Source organism: Dipodomys merriami, unplaced genomic scaffold (assembly GCF_024711535.1).
Source record: "Dipodomys merriami isolate MVZ:Mamm:240054 unplaced genomic scaffold, mDipMer1.0.p SCAF_8, whole genome shotgun sequence".
Taxonomy (NCBI): Eukaryota; Metazoa; Chordata; class Mammalia; order Rodentia; family Heteromyidae; genus Dipodomys; species Dipodomys merriami.
In genome coordinates this window covers 29,517,484-29,540,505 of record NW_027206401.1, presented here as the reverse complement: position 1 = coordinate 29,540,505, position 23,022 = coordinate 29,517,484, and the positions used below count along the sequence as shown (strand labels likewise).

The following is a 23,022-nucleotide window of genomic DNA, read 5'->3' as shown; positions in this document are numbered from 1 at the left end:
CAGGTATGTTCATAATTTCTAAAACCTGAAGGCAAGCAAAATGTCTTTCAGCCGATGAATGGATTTATTAACTTCAATTGATCTAGACAATGAAATATTATTTCATGCTAGAAAGAAATTAGCTATTAAGCCATGAAAATATGTTGAGGAAACCTAAATGCATAACATCCGAGAGAAAAGACTAAATAGTGTATGATTCCAACCATTCAAAACACTTCAAAGGGTAAAATCATGAGATAGCAAGAGGATCATACTTCCAGTGATCAAGGGTTGGGGGATGAGAGGGACACAGTGAATTTTTAATGTAATAAAATGATCCAGAACAATTCTATAATGACAGGTTCATGTTATGATACCTTTGCATACCCGTAGAAAACACACCGACACTAAAAACTAATGCAAACTATGGACTGTGGATGATAATATGATTCAATTAGACACATCAGCTGTCCAAAATCTGACATTTTAGTGTGGAGTGTTGTAGTGGAGAGGTTATACATATGAAACCAGAGGAGTACTTTCTGCTCAGTTTTGCTCTAAACCTCAAAGTGCTCTTAAAAAAAAACACAGCATTTTATGGGGAAAATATTATTAACTCCTGGAGGAAAAAAGTTCCACAAGAAATTGCTCTCATAATTCACAACTCAGTTCGGCCGTGAAAATATTTATATAGTAATAAATTTTATAATATTGATATAACCAAATTTCAGAGAAAATTATGTAAAATGGCAAGGAATGGGGAAAATGTATACAATCTAAGAATTGTAATTTACTACATTTTCCATAGTGAAAAATTACATAATACTTAAATGATAAATGAATAATATCAATATGAATATAGTATTTGTAAAATGTAAGTAAGTACACTAGGAAGCAGTTCCAAACAAATAGGAATGAATGCCTTTCATAAGTACCTTATTAGGTATTTAAACATGGAAAGAAATTATGGATAAATAATTCTAATTTTATTGTTAGGTTAGTGGGAAATAAGTGCTGTTTTTAAGCTATAGTATTAATAAGAAATCAATAATAGTTAATATAGAAAACAAGAAGTAATAAAACATACTATTTAGCATCCCAACAAAAATGCTGAAATAATCCTTAGAAATTAAATGTTTGTGTTATCGGTTTAATTTTGCCTTTCAAAGCTACATATCGAAACTCTGATTCCAAGTATTTTAGAATGTGTCTTTATTTGTAAATAGTAGGATCATCCAGATGTAAGTAGTTAAGGTAAAGTCATTAGAGAAAGCTGTAGGTCAATATGATTGATTTTCTTATTAACTGGGAGAAAATGGTAGGCTTTCACGATAAACAAAGGCAGAGGAACAATGCTTCTATGAGCCAAAGAATGGAAATACAATCCTATGCATGAACAGATCCTTGCTCCCATCCTGCTTATACCTTGAGCTCAGATTTTTGCTTTCAGAACTAAAAGAACATCATTTCTCAACTTCTTAGTCCCCCTGAGTCTAAACTACTTAACAGCATCCCTACAAAGAGACAAAAAAGTTATATAAAAAAGAATCAAAGACAGCTCTATTAAACTTGCCAGTATCCATGACATTTTGGGGGAAAGAATCAAAGATATCCTATATATTACAGTTTATATAAAAACTATGATGGTTCATTCCTCTTAAGTTCACATTAGAAAAACAAAGATTATCTTTAGGGTTATGTGCTATTACTTATTTGTTTTTCAGTATAGTATAGAGATTAGAACTCAGGGCCTTATGCTTATTATAAAAGCATCTGACATTTGAACTTTAACCCCACTCCCCACTCTTTTTTGCTTTGACTGGTTTTCAAGATAAGGTCTTAACTTTTTGCCCAGACTAGTCTTGGCTTCTATTGTCCTGGCTCCAACTATCACATGGCCACCACTGTTCTGAGACTGAAATACAAACCTCCCCTCTGTCTTTTCTCATAACTTGTCAGGTAATAGAATAATGTTAAACACATATTCTTTAACCATTCTTTTTCTGGACATCAATGTTTCCCATGTACTATTGATAGTTTCTTGTTTGTATATGTCATTGTAAGTTCTCTGATTACAGAACATTCACTTTACATTCCATTTATCATAGGGGACCACCAATCATAGTGAACTTCTTCTAAAAAATTTGTGACTTATTATTTCTATCTTGTAAGAATTTGCTACCCAAATTTGCTGCCAAAAGTAGCCTAAGTGTTATTGTAGAAGTTGACATGACTGTTGCATTCTATACTCACAGGATCTATGTTCTTTTTGTAAACAAGTGGCATTACATATGGGCCTTGAATCTCTTTGATTATTTATTATTTATTTATTTATTTGCTGATCCTGAGGCATGAACTCAGAGCCTGGACTCTTTCCCTGAGATTTATTTGCTCAAAGCTAGCATTATTTGAGCCATAGCTCCACTTCCAGCTTTTTGGTGGTTAATTGGAGATAAGAATCTTGCATACTTTCCTGTCTTGGCTGGCTTTGAACCATGATCCTCAGATCTGAAACTCATAAGAAACTAGAAGTTACAGTCATGAGCTATTAACTCCTGGCATATCATTGAATTCTTGTACTTGCACAGACTAAAGGTCCTGGAACCAATTCACCATGGATAGCGGGGTGGCTGTAGGAGAAAGAGAAAATTGAGTATTATTGTGTTATATTACACAAAGGTCTTTTTTGTGGTTTGCAAATTTTTATTTTTATTTTATGTTTTTATTGGTACCTTACATGATATTTTTGCAATTATCCTTAAGTAGTTGAATTGAAAGCCATTGTATAAAGGCTTTATAAAATTTGGAATCTGCCTCCACATTATGTTAAATGTTGGCAATGGAATACTTCTTTGAGATCTAAATTGTGAAAAGTACCTCTTCACTTCTGATGAAGAGAAAAAGTGTAGCAAATATAGAAGAATTTTTCTTGGTGGTTCTGTTTAAATCATTCCCTTTATAATACCTGTGTTTTAAAAAGTGGTTTTTGAATATTATAGCTAATGTAAATCATTAGTAATTTTTAATAAAGTAATTTGAATAATAAAGTAACTTGAATCCTCATGGATTCAGAATTAGGTTATATTGACATATAATTATTTTATTGCCAATAGCATTCATTGTGGAAAAAGAAGGAAAGACACATTTTCAAATAAAAAAATGCAAGTCAGTTCCAAATAAGCTAACATTTATAAATTAATACTCATCTTTATAAATTGCCTTCTTGCAGGAAACAGACCTTATTCTGACTTTTAATATTTCAATGCACCGATCATGGTGGATGGAGAATGGACCAGGATGTAAAGTGACATCAGTGACGCCGGCCCCAGATTGGGCCCCAGAAGATCATCGCTACATCACGGTCTCAGGGTGTTTTCTGGAGTACCAGTACATAGAAGTGGTTCATAGTTCCCTCCAGATTGTCCTCGCAGTAAGTGTTGATAGCTAACCGCTCCTTCTAGTGCTTCTCGAATCATTTTACTTTTAGGTAAACTCAATGCACAAAAGTGGAATCTTGGGGTAACATGCAATCTTGTTAATTTTTTTCCTAACTAATGTCAGTTTTAATGGGAATTTCTCAAGTTAAACAAAACCATCCACGGACCAAAAGTCGCCATTGAAAATCAACCAAAGATTGCATCATTTGACTTTTGCTAGACTTTTCCAAAGATTCCAGAGGGAAGATCAGAGGGTTTTACAACTAACCTACTCTACATGCCTGAATACGTAAGATTTCCAGAAGTATTTTCTTTCTTGATGTTTTACAACTAAATTGCCAGGATGTAGATTTCTATTCTCCATTTTCCCTTTCTTTTTTTCCCCTTCTTCCTAGATTTCCCATGAGTTCCATGAATCATATTTTATTCCTTCTCCTTTTTTAGAGCAATTCAACTTTCCAGTAAATCTTACTTGTAGGCTTTAGTGTCTCTATATTTTACAACATCATACTAATAAAGAACCCTTCTGTTAGTAGCAGTAGGTTATGAATAACAAATTTATATAACATAACTTATGCTATATAAAATTAGTTTACATTGCATTAGAATAAAAGGATATGGAACAAAAACATACGTACCTTAAAAACCTTTATTGCAGAATACTGAGATACACAGAATTCAAACATCTTTGTTATATACAAATCCATGTATTTATTATTCATACTAGAATCATATTCTTTTCTTAGATTTCATGTAGAACTACAATTGAGGAACATGGTCTTAAGATGTTAGAAAGAATCTGTATAAGTAAAAGTTGCTTTTTGCCTCTTCACTTAATTCCTTTGTGGCTAATGCTGATTGAATATCAGGAAATAATAGATTTAAATTAATAAGATGAAATCAATTTACATGTAATTCCTCTAGACACCAAAGTCCTAAGTAATCTTCCTTTAATATGCTCATCTCTAGAACTTCTTTAAGTGAACAACATCTGCGGTAGTTGTAAATTCTAATGTTTTTAACTTGAAATAAAGATTGTAGATTCAATGGCATGGAAGTAGTTATTTTGCTTTTAAAAATCCACTTAAAATGTACTTGATCTCTTATGGGAATAGTGAAATATTTCTAGAATTATGAGATTGTTAAAATTGATTATTTCAGATGGGTCTAAAGCAACATTTTCCTAGTTTGTACCCCCCACATATTTTGTTCACTGTATATAACTTTATATACATGTTGGCAAATTTTCACTGGTTTCAAGTAAACATATCATTTTTTGTGAATCGATGACTACATATGACTATTTTAACATTAGTTGAATTTATGTTCAATTATATTCACAGACTAACACTGCATAGAATTTTGGAACACAAAAATTTTGGACATGGAGGCATATACTTCAACTGACATACTGCAGAAAAACATTTGCATAAATAAAAGCAGTCTACAAAGACAAAATAGCTAGAATGCAAGGAAGATGGATAGAGAGTCCCCAAGAGCAGATAGGAATGCTAGATCACACCATTGCCTTCACTTCTAACACTGGACTCAGGGAAATATAGAAATCCTTCAACCACCTTCAACCACCTTCAAACACCTGAAAATAAGTTAACACCTGAATACCTAAGCCAGTTCTTAGAGAAGTTTCAACATACTTTCTTCCTTTGGGCTTATTGTCTACTCAACCTGGGGCTTAAAGTAGCTGCTATACAAAAAATTTAGTAGCTCTTAACTAGAGTTTTACAATTCAAGCCCCAGAGGACATTTTCTTGCTCTGCCTGGTTATTGGAAGTGCTTTAAAGACCTTTCTTTTCTGCAATCATTCCATCACTTCTGCTCTAATTATGAAACAATGAGTGATGTTCCCTTTGTGAGTTATCCACCTCATCTCCCCAGCAGTCTAGTAGAAATTCCGTTCTCTCTAATGATCGCCTGAGGGCTTGTCCCCTGTAGATATCCAAAAAAGAAAAAGAAAAAAAAATATCACTGTAAAAACTAAACAAAACAAAACACCCAAAAAACATTAGAGCAATGTTCTATAAGGCACAGATCAGATGCAAATAGGTACACTTGGAGGAAAGTGATAGGCAGAGAATACAGTTGACACAGTTTGGGGTACAATCCAGGCTTCTTAGTTTTATCCATCTTTGTGTATAAGTCAGCTAAAGTCTTACCCTTATTGTTTTTATTAAAACTTTTAAAACTGCCTTCCCTTCCAGGATCTCTGGCCCAGATCTGTTCATCTAGCTATTGTTCTTGATTAACTCCAAATCTCTCCAGCTCTTTCTCTGTCCCCTAACTCAGCCTTTCATTCACAGATCCCTGACCCCTGGGATGCCTATCACCCTGTTTTTCAGTTTTCTGTCAATCTGGCTGATTTTGGAATTAGCATTCATAAAGCCCACATTTGCATCAGACATACATAGATACCTGTCCTCTACATAGAAAGGAAGACAAGTATAATATCCATATAATTGGAAAGAGGGGCTATTCATCACACTGCGTCCAACTGTGCAAGAAAGTCTGTCAGGGCGCCATAAGGATGAGCCAGGCACAAGGTTTTCAGCTTTCCTGCTTCCATAGCAGCTCCTTCTTCAGATAGTATCAGATGCTGCATTCAAGAGGAATAGAAGTATGCACTGTTTAATAATACCGAAGATGTTAGAAAGTCCTATTTGTAATATAGATCAAATGTGTGTGGGGAGAGTAACAAGGAGACCAACCAGGGAGATTTTGTTATTCACATTACAAAAGAATTAATCGGATTTTCCTAAACAATGTTTGACTAGACCTGCATGAATTAGAAAATAGGTTCACCTGATTTCCATCTTTTGGCTGTGGAACAAACCTGTGAGGACATCTGAACAAGTTAAAAGCCCTTCTTAAGACATGCAGTTAATTCCCAAGGAACAATGGAAATCTCTCCTAAATGGGAAATAGTCTTCAGTGTGTTCTGAGAGATTTATAATTTGTTAATGGATGCCTGAAGTCTCAGATGCCTTTGACACAGAGTTTGTCAGTCAGTGGCAATAAATGCTGCAATTTTAACTGTGTTTTCATCCATAGGTGGGTGAAGTGGACATATTATATTCACATAAGTTATACTTCACTTATTCTAAGCAGCAGAAAGAAAAAAAAAGATTATTTTTGCAAACAACCATACACAAATACGTAAAAATAAAATAAGGTAAAACATCTATTCAATAAGTAATTGTAGTGGTGAAATACCTGTTCAAATTCCAAATAGTTCATTGGAAAACTAAGCCCTTCCTCTTTCCATGTGCTAGCCACATCCCTAGAATCAATATTTCTAAATTTAATGTAAACCTTTCCAACCAAAATACTGGGTTTTTCTTATCTTTCTTTCCTGTATCTTCTTTTACTTCCAATACCCTTTTGAATTCGTGGCATGTTGGCTGAGGATATTGCTAGCAGACGATATTGCTAAAAATGTAAATAAACTTACTGTTTCCCACAGCCATTAGAAGCAATTTAGAAACCATATAGAAATTAGAAAGGAAGTCATAGAAGGCTGAAAAGGTTCCAGTATTCAATACAAAGCTCATAGCTAGTTGTCCAGTTTGTCTTTTTGTATCTATTTTCTACTTAGAAAACAATAAAACACTGTACTTCCTAAAATCATTATTCAACATAGAATTTTTTTTAATTCTGTAAATAAAGTGTATGCTTTCAGATGCTCCAATGGTTCCTGTTTAACAATTTGTATTTGCCATTTATCTGGCTAAGACTTGCCTGGAAATATCACCAATGAAGGAATTTTACAAATTTGGAACCCCTAAATCAATTCAAGTTGATTTGAACTTGTGGGTATTCCTTTGGATATTATGACTGTGTGTGATGTGTATGTTTAACTGACCTCATTAATTATATTGTTCTTACACTGAAGTCTCCTTATATTTGAAACACTTATTTACAATGATTGTGTTATTGAAGATTGAGATCCTGCTTTTCACATCACCTAGGGTATTGCTATTAAGAATTTAAGGATGAAATGTATGTGGTAAGCTTGTGGCATTTTAAAGAGATGAATGGGAAATTTTATTATCTAATATTCACCCTCTGCAATAGTCAAAGTAAATACAGTTGCCATGGAGATGTCTGTTTTACACTTGTTTAAATGGAAAAATTGAGACAGGCTTTTTAAGGAAAAGAATGATTTTGTTCATTGGTTTCATGGTGAAAATGACTTATCCATTTATTTTTAAGTTATTGATATTGTTCTTTGGAAAAAACAGAACATTCATTCATGATAGAAACCTTAAAGAAGCAAAAGAGGATTATGGTTATCTTCAAAATAATAAAAAGCTACATGTGGTAAATATATAACCGACATTGTTCTAAATGGATGGAAAAAGGAAAACCTGAAACATTTCCCTAAAGTTAGGAGCAAGACAAAAGTGTTCCATCCTTCCACTCTTCTTCTATATAGTGATTTAAATATTAGCTAGCCAGAGAAAGAAAGAAAAGACAAAGTGATTCATAGAGAGGAAGATTTTAAATTATCCCTATTTGAAGATGTTATGATCCTATATTTAAAATATCCTAAAGACTCCACCACCTCTTAGGTTGGATCAACACTTTCATCAAAGTAGCAGAATACAAAATGAACCATAAAAATAAGTCATTTTTATATATCAATCAATTGCACACTGAGAAAGAAACAGTGATAACCAAAACAACAGAAAAAAAGCAAAAATAAACCTACTTAGGGAGGTAAGTGGTCTCTATGGAAAGACATCTATACACATAGATTAGCCAAATTATTTTTAATGGCTGTACTACCAAAATCAACCTTCAGATTTAATGCAGTTCTCATCAAATCCCAATGTCATTCTTTACAGATATGATAAAATCATTTGTAACATTCACTTGAAAGTACAAAAGACCCTAAACTAGCTAAGGTGTGTAAAATAAGCAATGATGTAGGCATTATATTATTTCATTACAAATTCTATTACACTGTTTTGCATACATATAAAATAACATAATGAAATATCTTTGCACAATTAAAATATATCAAAAATTACACTGATGATAAAAATATATAGCATCAGTTTCACATATATATATTTTTTAAGTTTGTTTTTGTTTAATTCTTTTAGTAACATAGGGGAGCAGAAATGGGCATTTTGTCTAAAGAAGTGATTTTCATTGCTGAATGGATAACAAATTCCCACTTGGATTTTAGAAGTTACCATCAGAAGACATACTTCTGGAAATTTTTTTTCCTTAGGCCTGAAGGAAGGCTTTACTTTAGTGTGGTTTTCAAATTTTTCACCCATAATGATAATGCTTTTTCTTTCCCTTTTGTATTGATCCCTTTAGTGTCCTGAGTTGCTCCAAAACACATTGAATCTAGCCAGGGAAGGAGACTCTAAAACCAAAATGGAATCAATGATTTTTTTTCTAAGCTTTAAGATTCATTTCCCCTCCAGGATGGCAAGGTCAAGCCCATTACTAAATAATGAATTTGTGGAACTATGCTATAAGCACCATGGACCTATACATAGGCACTATATTTCCACCCTAAATAGCTAGTGCTGTGAATCTGGAACTGAAAACTGAGTAGGCAGACTCTTAGTTCACTACCACACCACACCACAGTATTCGTCTTAGAGGAAAACAAAAATACTGCTTGAATATAGAACTGGCAGTGGAAAAACATTGTTTCTTCCCAGCTCCCATAATGTTTAAAGTTTCAGCAACTTCAATACATGGCTCAGTTGAGCTAGATGATAGATAGATGATAGATAGATAGATAGATAGATAGAGAGAGAGAGAGATAGAGAGAGAGATAGATAGATAGATAGATGGATAGATAGATAGATAGATAGATAGATAGATAGATAGATAGATAGATAGATAGATAGATAGATAGATAGATATAATATATAACTCTTCTCATTTTATTTATTGTTATTATTATATTGTTATTTTTGTTAGGTAGTTTCACAAAGAGGTCACCATTGAGCATGTCAGTTTATGCAATGCATCTTGAATGTCACTCCTTTCATCGTTCTGCCCCATCCCTGGAAACCCAACCTCTCTCCCTTTTTTATTTTCCTAGTCTCATAGGTACACATGGAATATTATGACTGCATTCTCCCCTGCCCTTCTTCTCTTCATGTGTTTACCACCCTCTCCTTCACTTCACCCCCTCACATCACAGACACCACGGATTCACTTTGTTGGATTGTGAGTTAGATTTCCTAAGCAGTTATAACATAACATGTGAATTCTTCCTTGTGTAAACCATACCTCAGTTAATACATGCATAAATACATGTATGCAGCCTTGTACGTATTTACTTGCATATCTATAAATTAGCTCTAATATCCATATATGAGAGAAAACATGCATCCTGTGTCTCTGTCTCAGATAGCTACACTTAAAACACTTCTTGTTTTAAGTAAACCTAAATTAAATAAATATGAAGTATCTTTATGTAACATTTAGATAGTGTGTATAAATATTCAAAAATATAGGAAAGAGAATTAATTCATTTAAACAGAGCGATTCACAAATGTTATTGAATTAGGGAATAGGAAATAAAATCTCAGTAAAAGGTTTCTTTGTTCAATTGAGTGATCTATTTATCTCTATCTATCTATCTATATACTTATCTATCTATATGAATACAGTGTGTTTTGTATATATGGAAATATATACACATATGTATATGTATACCTGTATATAATAAGCAAAATTCTACAGAATAATTTCTTCCACTGGATCTATAGTAGGAAATATTGTTACTGAATAGTAAAACACAGAGTGTTACTTCTGAAATAAGCACAAGTATAACTTCGATTTTATTTTCTAATCCTATGATAATAGTAAACTCATTTGAGCAATATCTTTGTAGTGTGTAATGCCCCACATCTCTTCTATAATGACAATCAAGTATTGACTAAAAGAAATGATCAAGCAATTAGATATTTACTTTCTTATTTTATTTTGCTTTACTACTGAAGAGTGCCCTTGTAAAATGGTGAGTAATTCTGTGTACACATGACTGGTCAGAGTGCAAGAATTTAAACAGCCTCTGAAGTTAAATTAAATGTAAGGGTTTTGTTGGGGAATTTTGCTTTTAATATTCTCTTCTATTCCCTACATGCAAATTCAGAACTATAAGGTAAAAATATTCACAGTCTGGGAATAACAATCCTTACATTTTATACCCAGTTGTATAATAAACTATTTTGTAATTATGAACTAGATGAGGTAATGTTAAAGAAGCTGCCTTGAGAGACAATAAAGGTAGTGTTATTTATTTTCTCTTTAGCTCAGTTTCTTCCCCTGCTCTTTGAGAATATGATAATCTTTCAGGCTAACTCAGTGATGTGAAAAAATGAACTAAATTCTACAAAGTTTACTTACTCCCCAGATAGTACTGTGATTCCTAAAGCCAGTGTAATACTATTTAGTCTTCTGCACCACTAGTCCACAAATCCCTTTTCAACCATTATCATCAGCATGCAATATCTACTCCTCTATGTGATGTTTGAAGGCCTTCCTTAACAAGTAAGCACATCACAATATCTGTAGATATATGTGGAAACATCACAGGATAAAAATAGCAATATATTTAACAGGGCAGCAAGGATTATAGACTGCATCCAATCACTGATAATTAGGTCTCCTTTCAAAAATTGTTACTTTAAGTATTTGGACAAAGGGCTTGCCATTTAATAAAGCAGTTATGAATACAATGCAACTTGATCAATGTCAACCTTCCCACTCTCCTAATCCACTTCTTCCCACACTGGTCTTAATTTTGTAGGATATAAACTGAATCCTGGACTTCATTCTCCTTCTCTTTGCCTCTTTATTTGCCAACTGCTTTCTCCTGGACCCTACTCCACTCCTTTCAGGTATCCATTTGCTGGTGTTTATTTCATTGAACTTTGCTTTTGTAAGGAATTACACTATTTGAGGTATCCTTTGATACCTCAGTTAAAGTATTTGAATACACTGGCACACCACACATCATATGTACTTAAAGATTTATAAGCTAAACCTAATTTATTGGGAGAGAGGAAATGTAGTCAAAAATTCATTTGCTAAATGACAGAAAATATCAACACATCCTACAAGATTAAGAAAAGCGAAAGAAGGAGTATGTTGGGGAGAGGGTGGCAATGATCATGATATACTGCGTTCAAAAAACCGCTTTGTTGAGTGGCAACTTCTTTGAACACCACTTTAAGATAATAAAAATATTTTATCAATTTAGCTTCCCATGTAAGGGGAAACATGCGTCCTTTGTTTCTCTGGGCCTGACTTCCATAATTTTTTCTAGGTCTTTCACTTCTTTATAAATGATACTATATCATTCTTTCTAATGGAGGAGAAAAATTTCATGTACTTTCATAGTAATAGAAGATGTAAGCTGAAATTAGCTGTAGAGAGTATTGTGGAAATGAGCCACCTATGGTCCCATTTCTTACATTTAGTTTATTAACCATAAAATCATCTAAGAAAAAGTAAATTATATTGGATCACACATTATTTCAGAAATAAGTACAATGTATTAAAATGTACTAAAACAAAGTACTTTATGAAAAATGTTGTAAGTTGTTGGCCTTAAATATAAAATTGCATTCTTTACCACTGTATGTTATGGATAGTATCATTGTCTTTTAGAATACTTTTCTACTTATGATCAATTACCGTGATCCAACATTCTAAAGGCATAATTCCTTGGTGGTTATTTCCTTCTCACTGGAACTCCTAAATACAGTGAAAGAAACAAAGGAGGAGGCTACAATGCTTGATAAGGAATGTACTCATTATCTTGCCCATGCAATTGTAACCCCTTTGTACAGTATTTTCACAATAAAAAAATTCTAGCAAAAAAAGGAATAATAGTAGTATGGATATGTTTACATTTTAAAATATGAGCAGAGAAATCTCAAAAGGAAAGATATAAACATTACTTATACTGTCAGCTATAATGGGAGGGATAATTTATTGTTTAGCATGTTATACTTGAGTGAAAAGGAACAAAAATATGAGCAAACATACTTAAGCTAAGTAATGCTTACATAGTAGAAAAAAGCTATCTGTGATGTTCTTTCTGTACCTTTTGTTTTTTTTATCAGTTATGAGTAGGATTACAAATTATATTCTCAACCCACTTATTCTTTTCAAAACAGGGTATATTATTGATAGTCCTCATTCTTCTCTTTCATTCCTCTCCTCACAGCACTATACTACATTTATCTTGACTATACTATTTGCGTTTTTCTGCATTCATTTCAACTACCATGTTTTCTTAAACTCTCTCAAGCAATGATCCCAACAACTTAAACCACACTTCACACACAGTTTTATCACATGAATTCTTCAGCTAACTTATGGGAATATTTTTTATTATACTAAATGATGTTATCACATGATCGTTTGAGTTAATGCCAATGAAAAATTTCTAAAATCATGGACTGAATTCAAGAATGTTCTGGATCCAAGGGTATATTGAATTTCTGTCTGCTATTATATCCTGACATAGTTGAGTTGCTATATTCTACTTTATGGATTCTCAATAATATCACCTCTTAAATTTTCTCAGATTATTATTACCAAAATCATAAACTTAAATTGCTTTTTTTTCTTTATACTGCCCAGTATCTTCTGGTCATTCACCTTCATTTTATCTATCTTGTTTTCCATAAATCCATTAACTTCATCAAAGGATTATGTGTAAATTGTCTCTTATTCTTACTTTCAATACACCAATATTTATAAGTGCTTTTCAAGTGAATGAAGCAAGATAAAGTAGAAGGATCAACCAAAGAATGCCACTTGGGTATGTGATTTTTGTTGTTGTTGGTGGACATATAGCTTAAACTCAGGACCTTGGCACTGATTAACCAGCACTCTATCACTATGAACCATAGCTCCACTTCCAGTTTTCTGGTGGCTAATTAGTGATAACAGTCTCATAATCTTTTTTGCCTAGCTTTCTTCAAACCAGGACTCTCAGATCTCAGCCTCCTGAGTAGTTAGGATTATAGGCATAAGCCACCACTACCTGATTGGATAGTTGATTTTTGAGCTAAGATCTGGCTATAGTGAGGACTGAGTATATAGAAGTGGAAGATTACAGGTAAGAGAATAGTAAAGGCAGCTAACTCTGCCTGAGGGCATATCTGGAATTTGACAGGGTATAAGCAAGTCAGTAGTTGGTAAATCTAGGTCATATCATCAAAAGTAAGACATTCTATCTAATTCTTCTTACTTCCCTCTTCCTGTTCTCTAATTTCTCTTATTGTCTTTCAGAGTCTTATCATTCTCCACCTTCCTTTTCTCATATTCAACAACATCATCACCATTTCTTTAGAATTATAACATCTTCTTATCTTTCCACTTTGCTATCTTTCCTCCCATGTTGATAACGAATATATTTGTATACTACTAAATTTTAGAGAGGCATTAGTCATTTGCTTGTTAGATGTCAATGTTTTTCAAAGCACCTTTAGAAAACCATCTTGGTTTTAAGTTTTCCTTATCTATCCATTAGATTATAGAACCTATTTATCAGAATCCCACTGAGGTTAAGTAAGACTTTTACAGTGACCAATGCTTGCCAAAAGTTGATTGTCATGAATCATTGACATCAGCCTTCCTCCCGTACTGATTAATTTGGATAAATTTTCTATTCTTTCAAGCAGAGTCTAGAATAACATTAATAAATAATATTACTTTCATAGAACAGTATTTTTACCAGAGTTTATAGCATGATTTTACATACAAATGTTTCTGTTGTGCTCAACATCAGCAAGGTAAGCAGAATTAACTCTGAGAGCTCTGCCAACATCATAGAAAATATTAGATCATATAAGTTATAAATGTGGAATCATTAAAAGCTACATTTAAACATATTTCTATGAATATTTGCCTGTGATTATAGTCTTTTATTTTCTTTCTGTGACACATTATTGATTTTTTCCTTTGTATCCCATATTCTTACAGATGTTAATCTCCAAAGCAGCACAATTATTCTTCACACAAAAGCAGTTAGTTAGAAGCTCTGATGACAGTCTGCTTGTCAGCTTTGCTTCCTGTATCCAAAGAAAATGAAATTTCTCAGAAGCTGAGCATCAAGCACTACCTGTGCCTCTTATTTGGATCTTTTCATACTAGGTTTGGCAGAGGTCATGGTCTTTCATCATGTGTTTCATGGACAGGATGGGAAGGCAGCAGTTGCACTTTTAGGTACTATGGTACCACTGTAGTCTGCAGACTGCTATATTGAAAACTAAACAAACAATATATTTTTAGGGTACCACCTGCAGCAAGCAGCTGTACCAAGCAGAGCAGAACTACGAAGGATGTGATTTGTCCCATTTAACATGAAGCCTGAGGTTTGAGAAGAGAAGGAGGAGAGGTTCTATGTATACAACCCACACATTGCAATTTAAACTGAAGCTGATTTTCTTTCCTTTTTAGATTGGAATTGAGGTATCATTATATCTCTCTTCTTTTCCTACCCTGCAACCTCTGCTTGAAAACAATTCTATTATTGGGGTTATGACTGTTAACTGGGAAAGTTATTTTTCTCTACTAGTAAGCTTCCTTTCTCATTCAAGGGCAATTTTCTCTCATAAAAACCCATGCTTAAATGCCAACATCTGCTATGTCTAAATGGTATAAAAAGTGATGTCTGGTATTTACATGATGCCAATGACATGGTTAGAAAAACTCATACACTTGGCTTGCACAGGATTTTCTTCTATCCATAGCTTTCATCTATTTCTGTATTCTCTAGGATCTGTATGCCTCTCTAAATATGCCACAGAAGTATGAATTACTCTAAAAGCTGGACTTTTAACTCTTATTCTAATTGACAGTCTGTTCTTGTACTAACTTGTACCTTCCCAGGCATAAAAGTTGTGCAATCCATCATGATAAAACTTCTACCATATCTATTGTGTCTGAGTAGATAGAATTTGGAGGCTGGGAGGAGGAATATTTTAAGCACCTGGGTTTTTCCCCCCTAGATTTAAAAATCCCCTCATTCTCTTAATGGCTATTGATTCCAGCCTCAGAAACCAAAGTCCCCATTTCATTTTAAGTTCTTCTAGGTGAACTTGGATAAATATAATTAAATTATAGATGACTCTGGAGACAATCCAGTTAGTTATAAATTGAGGTCATTGAAGTACAGAAAGGTACAGTTAGTTTTAATGTTAAATACTAATATAAATACTATACAGTAATTTTGTGGGGATTTTTAACAACTATATTTTTTAAATATAGTTATATTTTCTAAATTTTTATAGAGTGCATTAGACTGCTATTCTTTTTTTGTCAGTTGTGGGGCTTGAACTCTGGGCCTGACACTGTCTTTCGGCTCTTTAGCTCAAGGCTAACACTCTACCACTTGGGCCACAGCACCACTTCCAGGTTTTTGTGTTTATGTGGTGCTAAGGAATCGAACCTAGGGACTCATACATGCAAGACAAGTACTATACCCCTGAGCCACCTTTCCAGCCCCTAGACTGCTATTATTAACTCTTATTCTAGATTTCTATGTTGTTGATGTTGTTGTTGCTGTTTTGTGTGTGTGTGTGTGTGTGTGTGTGTGTGTGGTGTGTGTGTGTGTGTGTGTGTGTGTGTGTGTGTGTGTGTACCAGTTCTGGAGCTTGAACTCAGGTCCTGAGTTCTGTCTCTAAACATTTTTGCTCAGTGCTGATGTTCTACCATTTGAGACATCACTCTATTTTCAGCTATTTTTTGGTTAACTGAAAATGTGAGTTTCACAGATTTTCTTGCTTGGGCTCTCTTCAAACCACAATCCTTAATAAGGATTACAGAGGTTAACCACTAGAGCCCGGTTGGACCCTTATCTGAAGGAGAAAAGTAAACTTTGTGCTTCATTAAAACCCTTTCATTTTACTTATAGATATTGCTGTAAGACTCATAGAAGTGAAATGAAAGAAACACAAGTCTGCAATGATTCATGTCTCCAGCTAATAAAGGAAATCAAATCCTGTGAGCTAGGAAGCCAAGTTGCCTCCAATATCTTTGCCTTCTTTTAAGGTGATGCTTTTGAGAAATATCAGGCATAAAATAGACTCCTACCAAGGCCATCTCTTTCACCTTTCTAACCTGAACTAGCATTTTCTGAAAAAAGCTCTATTATGTCTGCTTCAGAGTCCTTGTCAATCAATCAAGTTTCTGCTTTACAATTTCGGACAATGTTTTTAACTCTGTGTGGTTGCAATTCTGGAAGAAGGAAAAGAAATAACTTTAGTTTCAAACTTAAGAGAATATTTAGTCAGAGCACTCTGTAATTCATGAAAGCAAGAATAAGGTTGATCTCTCTTGAGCACTTATGGTATGCTAAATGTTCTTTGAGACACTCTGGTGTCTCATATATGTTTTTTACCTTGGTTCACTCTACTTCCTTTTTACTGCCTTACCTGAAACATTTTATTTCATATGACATGTCTTCAAGTTCAATAATCCCTCTGCCTGTTTGTGTTTGGTGTTAATGCTTCTTAGTGACCCTTTAAATTCACTCGTTGTATTTTTCAGTTCCAAAGTTTGTTATTTGTTTCATTCATATGCATGTGTGTGTGTGTGTGTGTGTGTGTGTGTGTGTGTGTTGGTGTTGGGACTTGAATTCGGAAACTTGCACTCTCCCTTGGTTTTATTGCTCAAGGTCAGAGCTCTATGACTTCAGCCACAATTCCAGTTTGGCTTTTTGCTGGTTGACAGACATATTTGCCTGGACTAGCTTCAAAGCTCAATCCTCAGATCTTATCCTCCTCAGTAGCTAGGCATGAAGCATCAGAGCTGGTCTCTTGTTTTAAATGTTCATGTTTCCTTTTCCTGAGCTATTGAGCATCATTTTGTTGGGGTAAACATTTGTAGGTTTATTTTGTTTCTGTGCCTTATGGCTTTTCCTAGGGATTCACACATTTGGAAAAAATAGCAAAAAAAATGAACATGATGAAACCATTCACTTTATACAGTGAAAGATTTTTCACCCATCCGCCCCGCTAGAGATTTTATGGAGTCTTTATACTTTTTTTTGCACTTCTCAGACCTTTCTTGTGGGTCCAATTTCTTTGTATCTTGCTTTTAAATTCCCAATCATAAAGATATGCCAGGTGCTTTAATCAAGATAGTGTATTCTCTTGTCCTGTTTGTTTATTTTCTTGGCATTGCAAGTCGTCTGGCACTACCACCAACTGTCCCACTCTTTAATTCTCAGTAGCCCCTCAGGCTTCTGGAGTATGCCAGGGCTCATCAGCACTTCAATACAGGGAAGACAGACGCCAGTGCCTTGGGTAGAACTCACCCACCAAAACCCAATTATTGGGAAAGAACTCTAGTTCTTTCCCTCTCCCTGAAAACTGCAAGTTGGAAGTTTTCTCACACTTCTCTCTCCTGTTTTCCAAGGAAAAACCTTTGGGAGACTAAGTTCATGCCATTCCAATGCCTCAAGATATTAACCAAATGCTGCAACCAATTTGCAGTGGCCCACAATCTGGAGCCCTTTCTTGTCAGTGCTTCAAGTCAGACAAGTCAAAAGCTAGTCCTTGGAGAGACCTCCCGAAAGTCTGAATATTGATCATAAATTGCAGCCTTTTCTTTCCTTCCCCAAAGAGAATTCAATAGCTGGGAGATGTTTTTAAATGCTTTGAATTTTCCTATTGGCTGTGGCATACCACCTTTGCTTTGATTTGAGGTGCAAAAGTGTTTTGACGGATTTGTTGATTTTTTGCAGTGGGAATAATTCCGCGTATTGTTGGTAAATGACTGTCTCGTCTCATGAGGGCATGAGGACCTGGTTCTTCGCATTGCCCCAGCTGGATGCTGTCACTCCTAATTCAATAGATTTTGTGGGGGTGAATAAAAGAAAAGGAAATATTCATTTGTCTCCCAGAATAAGTATTCATTATTGTTGTTTCTAATGTGTTAAAGGAAGCACACAGGGTTTTTTGGAATAAGTGGAAGTATGACTACGTGGGATTTTTCACAAGCGAGTTTAGAGATTCAGACGTGTTGATAGAGGAATCTTAAATTCCGGCAAAATGCCTAGATGTGATTTATCCAATAATAGAAACCACCATGCGCTCTTAAATATAGAAGGAAGCAAGAAATGTCATTGTTTATTCATTATTCACCATCATTATTTATTATTCTGAACCATCAAGCTTTTCTTACTATTGTCTCATTTTCTTTTCTATAAGGTGATAATAAGCAATTGTTCCTTCTATACTGATTATGGGACTATGAGCTAAAATTTGATATTTATTTAATTATGGGGCTATAAAAAAGGATGAATCAATGATAATGTTCACTATCCATAGAATGTGTTTCTCCTTAAAAAAAATTATGCAGTCATTCTAGTTTATAAAAGGAAACACAGATTCTATACCAGTTTATATGAGCTGACCAGACTCAAAGACATCATCAACCCATATCAGAAAATAGAATTTTATCTTTTTAATAGCAAATAATTGCTTTCTACCCAAATACTTTTTTGAAGCTTCTTGGCATTCTTCCAATACAGAGCATCCACATAATAAATTGCTCACTTCAGAATGAATATTTCACATTTATCTTTAGGGCTCACATAGCATACTGGCATAAATGTCAGAATTCCTACTAGTCTTGATTTTACTTGTTAGTGGTGCTTAGCTATGTAATGGATTACCCTGAAAGAACATACAAAGTATGGTTTATTAATTCAAATATTGAATATATGCATATAAAAATCATCTGTGGAAATAGGCAAGGGAATTACAAGATAGATAAAGATTTTACAAATTCTTTTTGTTTTTACTTATCACTCTCATTGGAAGAAAAAATTAGGAGCTTTAACCAAACAAATTTCTTGATCACTAGAAATAATTCTGTACTGAGAAAAGCTATAAATTAGTTTTAAAGTAATTACTTTTTCTCTTAAAAGTGTAATAAGAATCCATTTTTATTCATTTGTTTATTTATTTTGTCAGTGATGTTTGGAATTCAGGACCTTACATTTCCTGCCTTACAATTGAGTCATACCTCCAGCCTGGCTTTTTCCTGGCTATTTTGGATATAGAGTGTTGAGTACTTTTTATGCCCAGGCTAGGTTACTTCAAACTAAAATATTTTGATGTATCTAAACCTCATGAGTAGCCAGCATTACAGGTATGATGATTAGAGCTCAGCTAATTAATAATCTCAATAAAATAAACAATGCATATTAACAAACCATGATAATCAAAATATGCTTTCACATTGTAGTTTTTATTAAAAGATAAATGGAGAGCCATGCGCTGGTGGATCATGCTTGTAATCATACCTACTCAGGAGTCTGAGATCTGAGGATCAAAGCCAGCCCCAGAAGGAAAATCCAGGAGACTCTTATCTCCAATAAACCAACAGAAAACCAGAAGTGGAGCTATGGCTCAAGTGGTAGAGCACTAGCATATATGTGTGTGTGTGTGTGTGTGTGTGTGTGTGTGTGTGTGTGTGTGTGTGTGTGAGTGTGTGTGTGTGTGTGTGTGTGTGTGTGTGTAAATGGAAAATGGGAAATGAGTCAAATATATAGTTAGGTAATATTATGGGAGAAATTACTCTGATTATTATCATTCAAATTGTACTTTCAAAAGTCAAAATGCAGAATATACTGTAAAGGTCATTGAAATTTATTATTTTTGAACAAGAACACTGAGTTTCATAGCTAAGTCATTCCCAGGTCAGAACTATTAGCATTGTCTCCTGTGTACATACTTCCAGTCCTTACTTAGAATTTCCAAATGTTCCTACTTGAGTCAACAATTTCTTTTCTTTTCCACAAAAATACAAAATTATCTCTTGAAAAAAGTTGCGACTTCTGTTTACAAAACCAAAAGTATAAAATTCGGGTTAACTGTAGCCAAAATTTGCTTTTACAAGTTCCACATCATTCTCTTCAAGCCACTTTTAGCCTCTAACTCAAATGTCCACTTATCTCTTATCTCCCTCCACCCAAATGAAATTATAGATAGACCATTATAATGGGCCTGAAAAAGTGGTCTACTGCTTAGAATTGATTAATATGTAATAGTTGTCTTAGTATAGAGAATACTATTAGCCACCTGTCACATTTGAACACATCAGCTATGTTAGAAGATGCAAAATTCTCCTAAATTGACATGTTGACCTGCCACTGATGGCTCACTCAATTAGGTAGCAAAAAGTTGTAAGTGGAGCTGTGGCTGAATAGTAAAACTCCAGCCATTTTAGTTGCCAATCAAGAGAGTGAAACCAGGCCCCAGAACCAGAAAAAAATAATATGTTGAATTGAATTAAAGATAGTTTTTTAAAAGAAATGTGTAATTTATTATCTCTCACAGAGGTGAACCATCTTGGAATCAGTGCGGGACTCCCAAATGAACAAAATGCATCAGAAATCAGAAAAGTAAATTTTGATAGACTAGAGTTCCTACAGTGGGAAATGAGATGCTGTTTTTAGCAAGGAAACCAAACCATTCCCTAAGATTTACTACTTTTTGCTGACAATCAGAAGCATTAACAACAGAAACAGGCACCATCAATATCACTTCCTTTGAAATTCCTGTTATCAAATACTTTTCATGAGTTCTAAAATGAAACTCATCACTTATTAAGATGGGAACAATAATAGACTTGCATCATGAGATTATTTTGAGGCTTAAATAACATAACGCCCTTTGGGCCAGTAGAAAGTTTCTGGTAAATGTCCACTGCTGGTCGTCTTGTAGCTCCATCCTTTTTATTCTTTCCACCAAGTTTCTTTTCTCCAGACTAAAAGCTCTTCCTTTTATCAACTATAGCCCTGAGATGTGGTCTTGGCCTTCATGATGTTGGAGTCAGCAATTTTAAATAATGGCTTTATCCAAAAATAAACACAGCGCTTCAAGTGTTAAGCAACAAATGGCTTTCTAGTTTGCTGATCTTAGAAAACCATCTTCTTTGAACGAAGCAGAAGTTTGATAATTGGAAATAGATGGGCAACTCATAACACCAAGAAATGACTGGCTACAATATGACACATTCAGTGTTTACTTTTTATTCAGAACTTTTGCACCTTGGTGCTGACGTTGTGAATCTCCACTTTACTGAAGAATTTGTTTCTGTGACCCCAAGATGATAGTGGCTGAAGCACAGGCAGGAAGGTCATGGCCTCAGACACTGTCCAGCTTGTTTGCTCAGATTGCCATCCAGAAAGGGGAAACCTGCTCCGACCTTTGATGTCTTTTTCTGGTATCAAACTGCAAGCACACCGTGCAATTTGATTATGAGTTTTACTGATGATACATTTTATTTCCTTTTTCTTTATTTTTTTGTATGCCAGTAGCAGTTTTTAAGTGAATGGGACACACATTTGTAAAAAGAACGTAAATAAAGGAATCTCTGAGTGCAGCTCTCTGTATTTATGGCCCAGTACGTAAGGATCTTGGGATGAATTCAGCAAGATTTGATAATATTATTTAAAGACAGAGGCTATTCCTTTGCCTTCTTCAAAAGGAAAGAACTCTTCACATGTCTGGTTGCACTGTAATAGTATTCCCAGATGGATTCTTACCTGAAGGTTGTGGCAAAACTGGCGTTTTTCTCTGCCAAGGTCCTGGCACATCCACTTCATCACTGTCTAATCTTTTGTGGCTTGTCCTTTCCTGCCATTAGCCATCCTGCTGTTTATCTGACCGGCCCCTCTAAGTGCTGACAAATCAATTACAAAATAATTAAAACCCACACAAATGTTAAGGAGTTCTCTTCATCTTGAGGACCTTAAAACACCAAAAACGCAAAGCTCTTAAGTTCCTTGACAATCCATTGGTGTATATCTTATCCTTTTTCCCATTTTTATTGCCTTCATTACAAAAAAAAAAAAAAAACCCATGAAGATGGATTCATATGCTTTGGAGAAATTCAGGATTCACTTTATATGAACATTAAGACCACACTTTTTAGTCCATTTACAGTTTCTTTTAAAAAATACTTATTGGGTTTTAAAGATATATTTTGGAAGCCCACTTTATTTGATTTTATCTTTCCAGTCTTTTCCTTTACTTTTATGAGTTATATAATCTTCAGTCATTGCACTATTTCACTTTGTTGTGACTAAATTTAGCAGATATTTTCCACTAAGATATGATCCCTTTAAACCTTAGTTAAGAACACTTTATCCACTCGGATATCACAAAAATACACTTGAATATTTATTCCTGAGCGAAAATTTAAAATTTTCATTTTATACATCTGTATTCATTTCAAATTAAATTTAGTGTACATCAAAATTGTGAAAAATACCTAAATTTTTCCCATACATGACAGTTATTCTAAATATCATTCAGGGAACAACACCTGCAGGGTGATTATGCCATTTCTGTGAAGAATCATATTTCCTGCTGCTTGAGTGTTTGTAGATGCTCAGCTTTGCCTGGCTCCTGAAGTTACTGTACCTTGATATCTCACATGAGAAAAGTCTTCATTCCTTAATTCATCTTCAGAATCACTTTCCTTTTCACAGGCCTTTAGTCCTTGATGTGAATTTGAAATTAATATATCAAGTTGCTGAAATTAATATATCAAATTAATATATCAATATATCAAG

At 34.2% G+C, this 23,022-nt stretch overlaps 1 protein-coding gene across 2 annotated transcripts in view; it reads left to right on the top strand.

Moving 5' to 3' along the window:
* The window catches only part of Nkain2 (sodium/potassium transporting ATPase interacting 2), an 877,560-nt gene that overhangs the window by 721,065 nt on the left and 133,473 nt on the right, over positions 1-23,022 (top strand). For both annotated transcript variants that reach the window (XR_011369284.1, XM_070010131.1), the window contains exon 4: positions 3,209-3,409. Coding sequence is in view for 1 of the 2 variants with exons in the window: in XM_070010131.1 (XP_069866232.1) it covers positions 3,209-3,409 (201 nt within the window). In the remaining variant the exon portion in view is untranslated. The remainder of the gene's footprint in view (positions 1-3,208; positions 3,410-23,022) is intronic.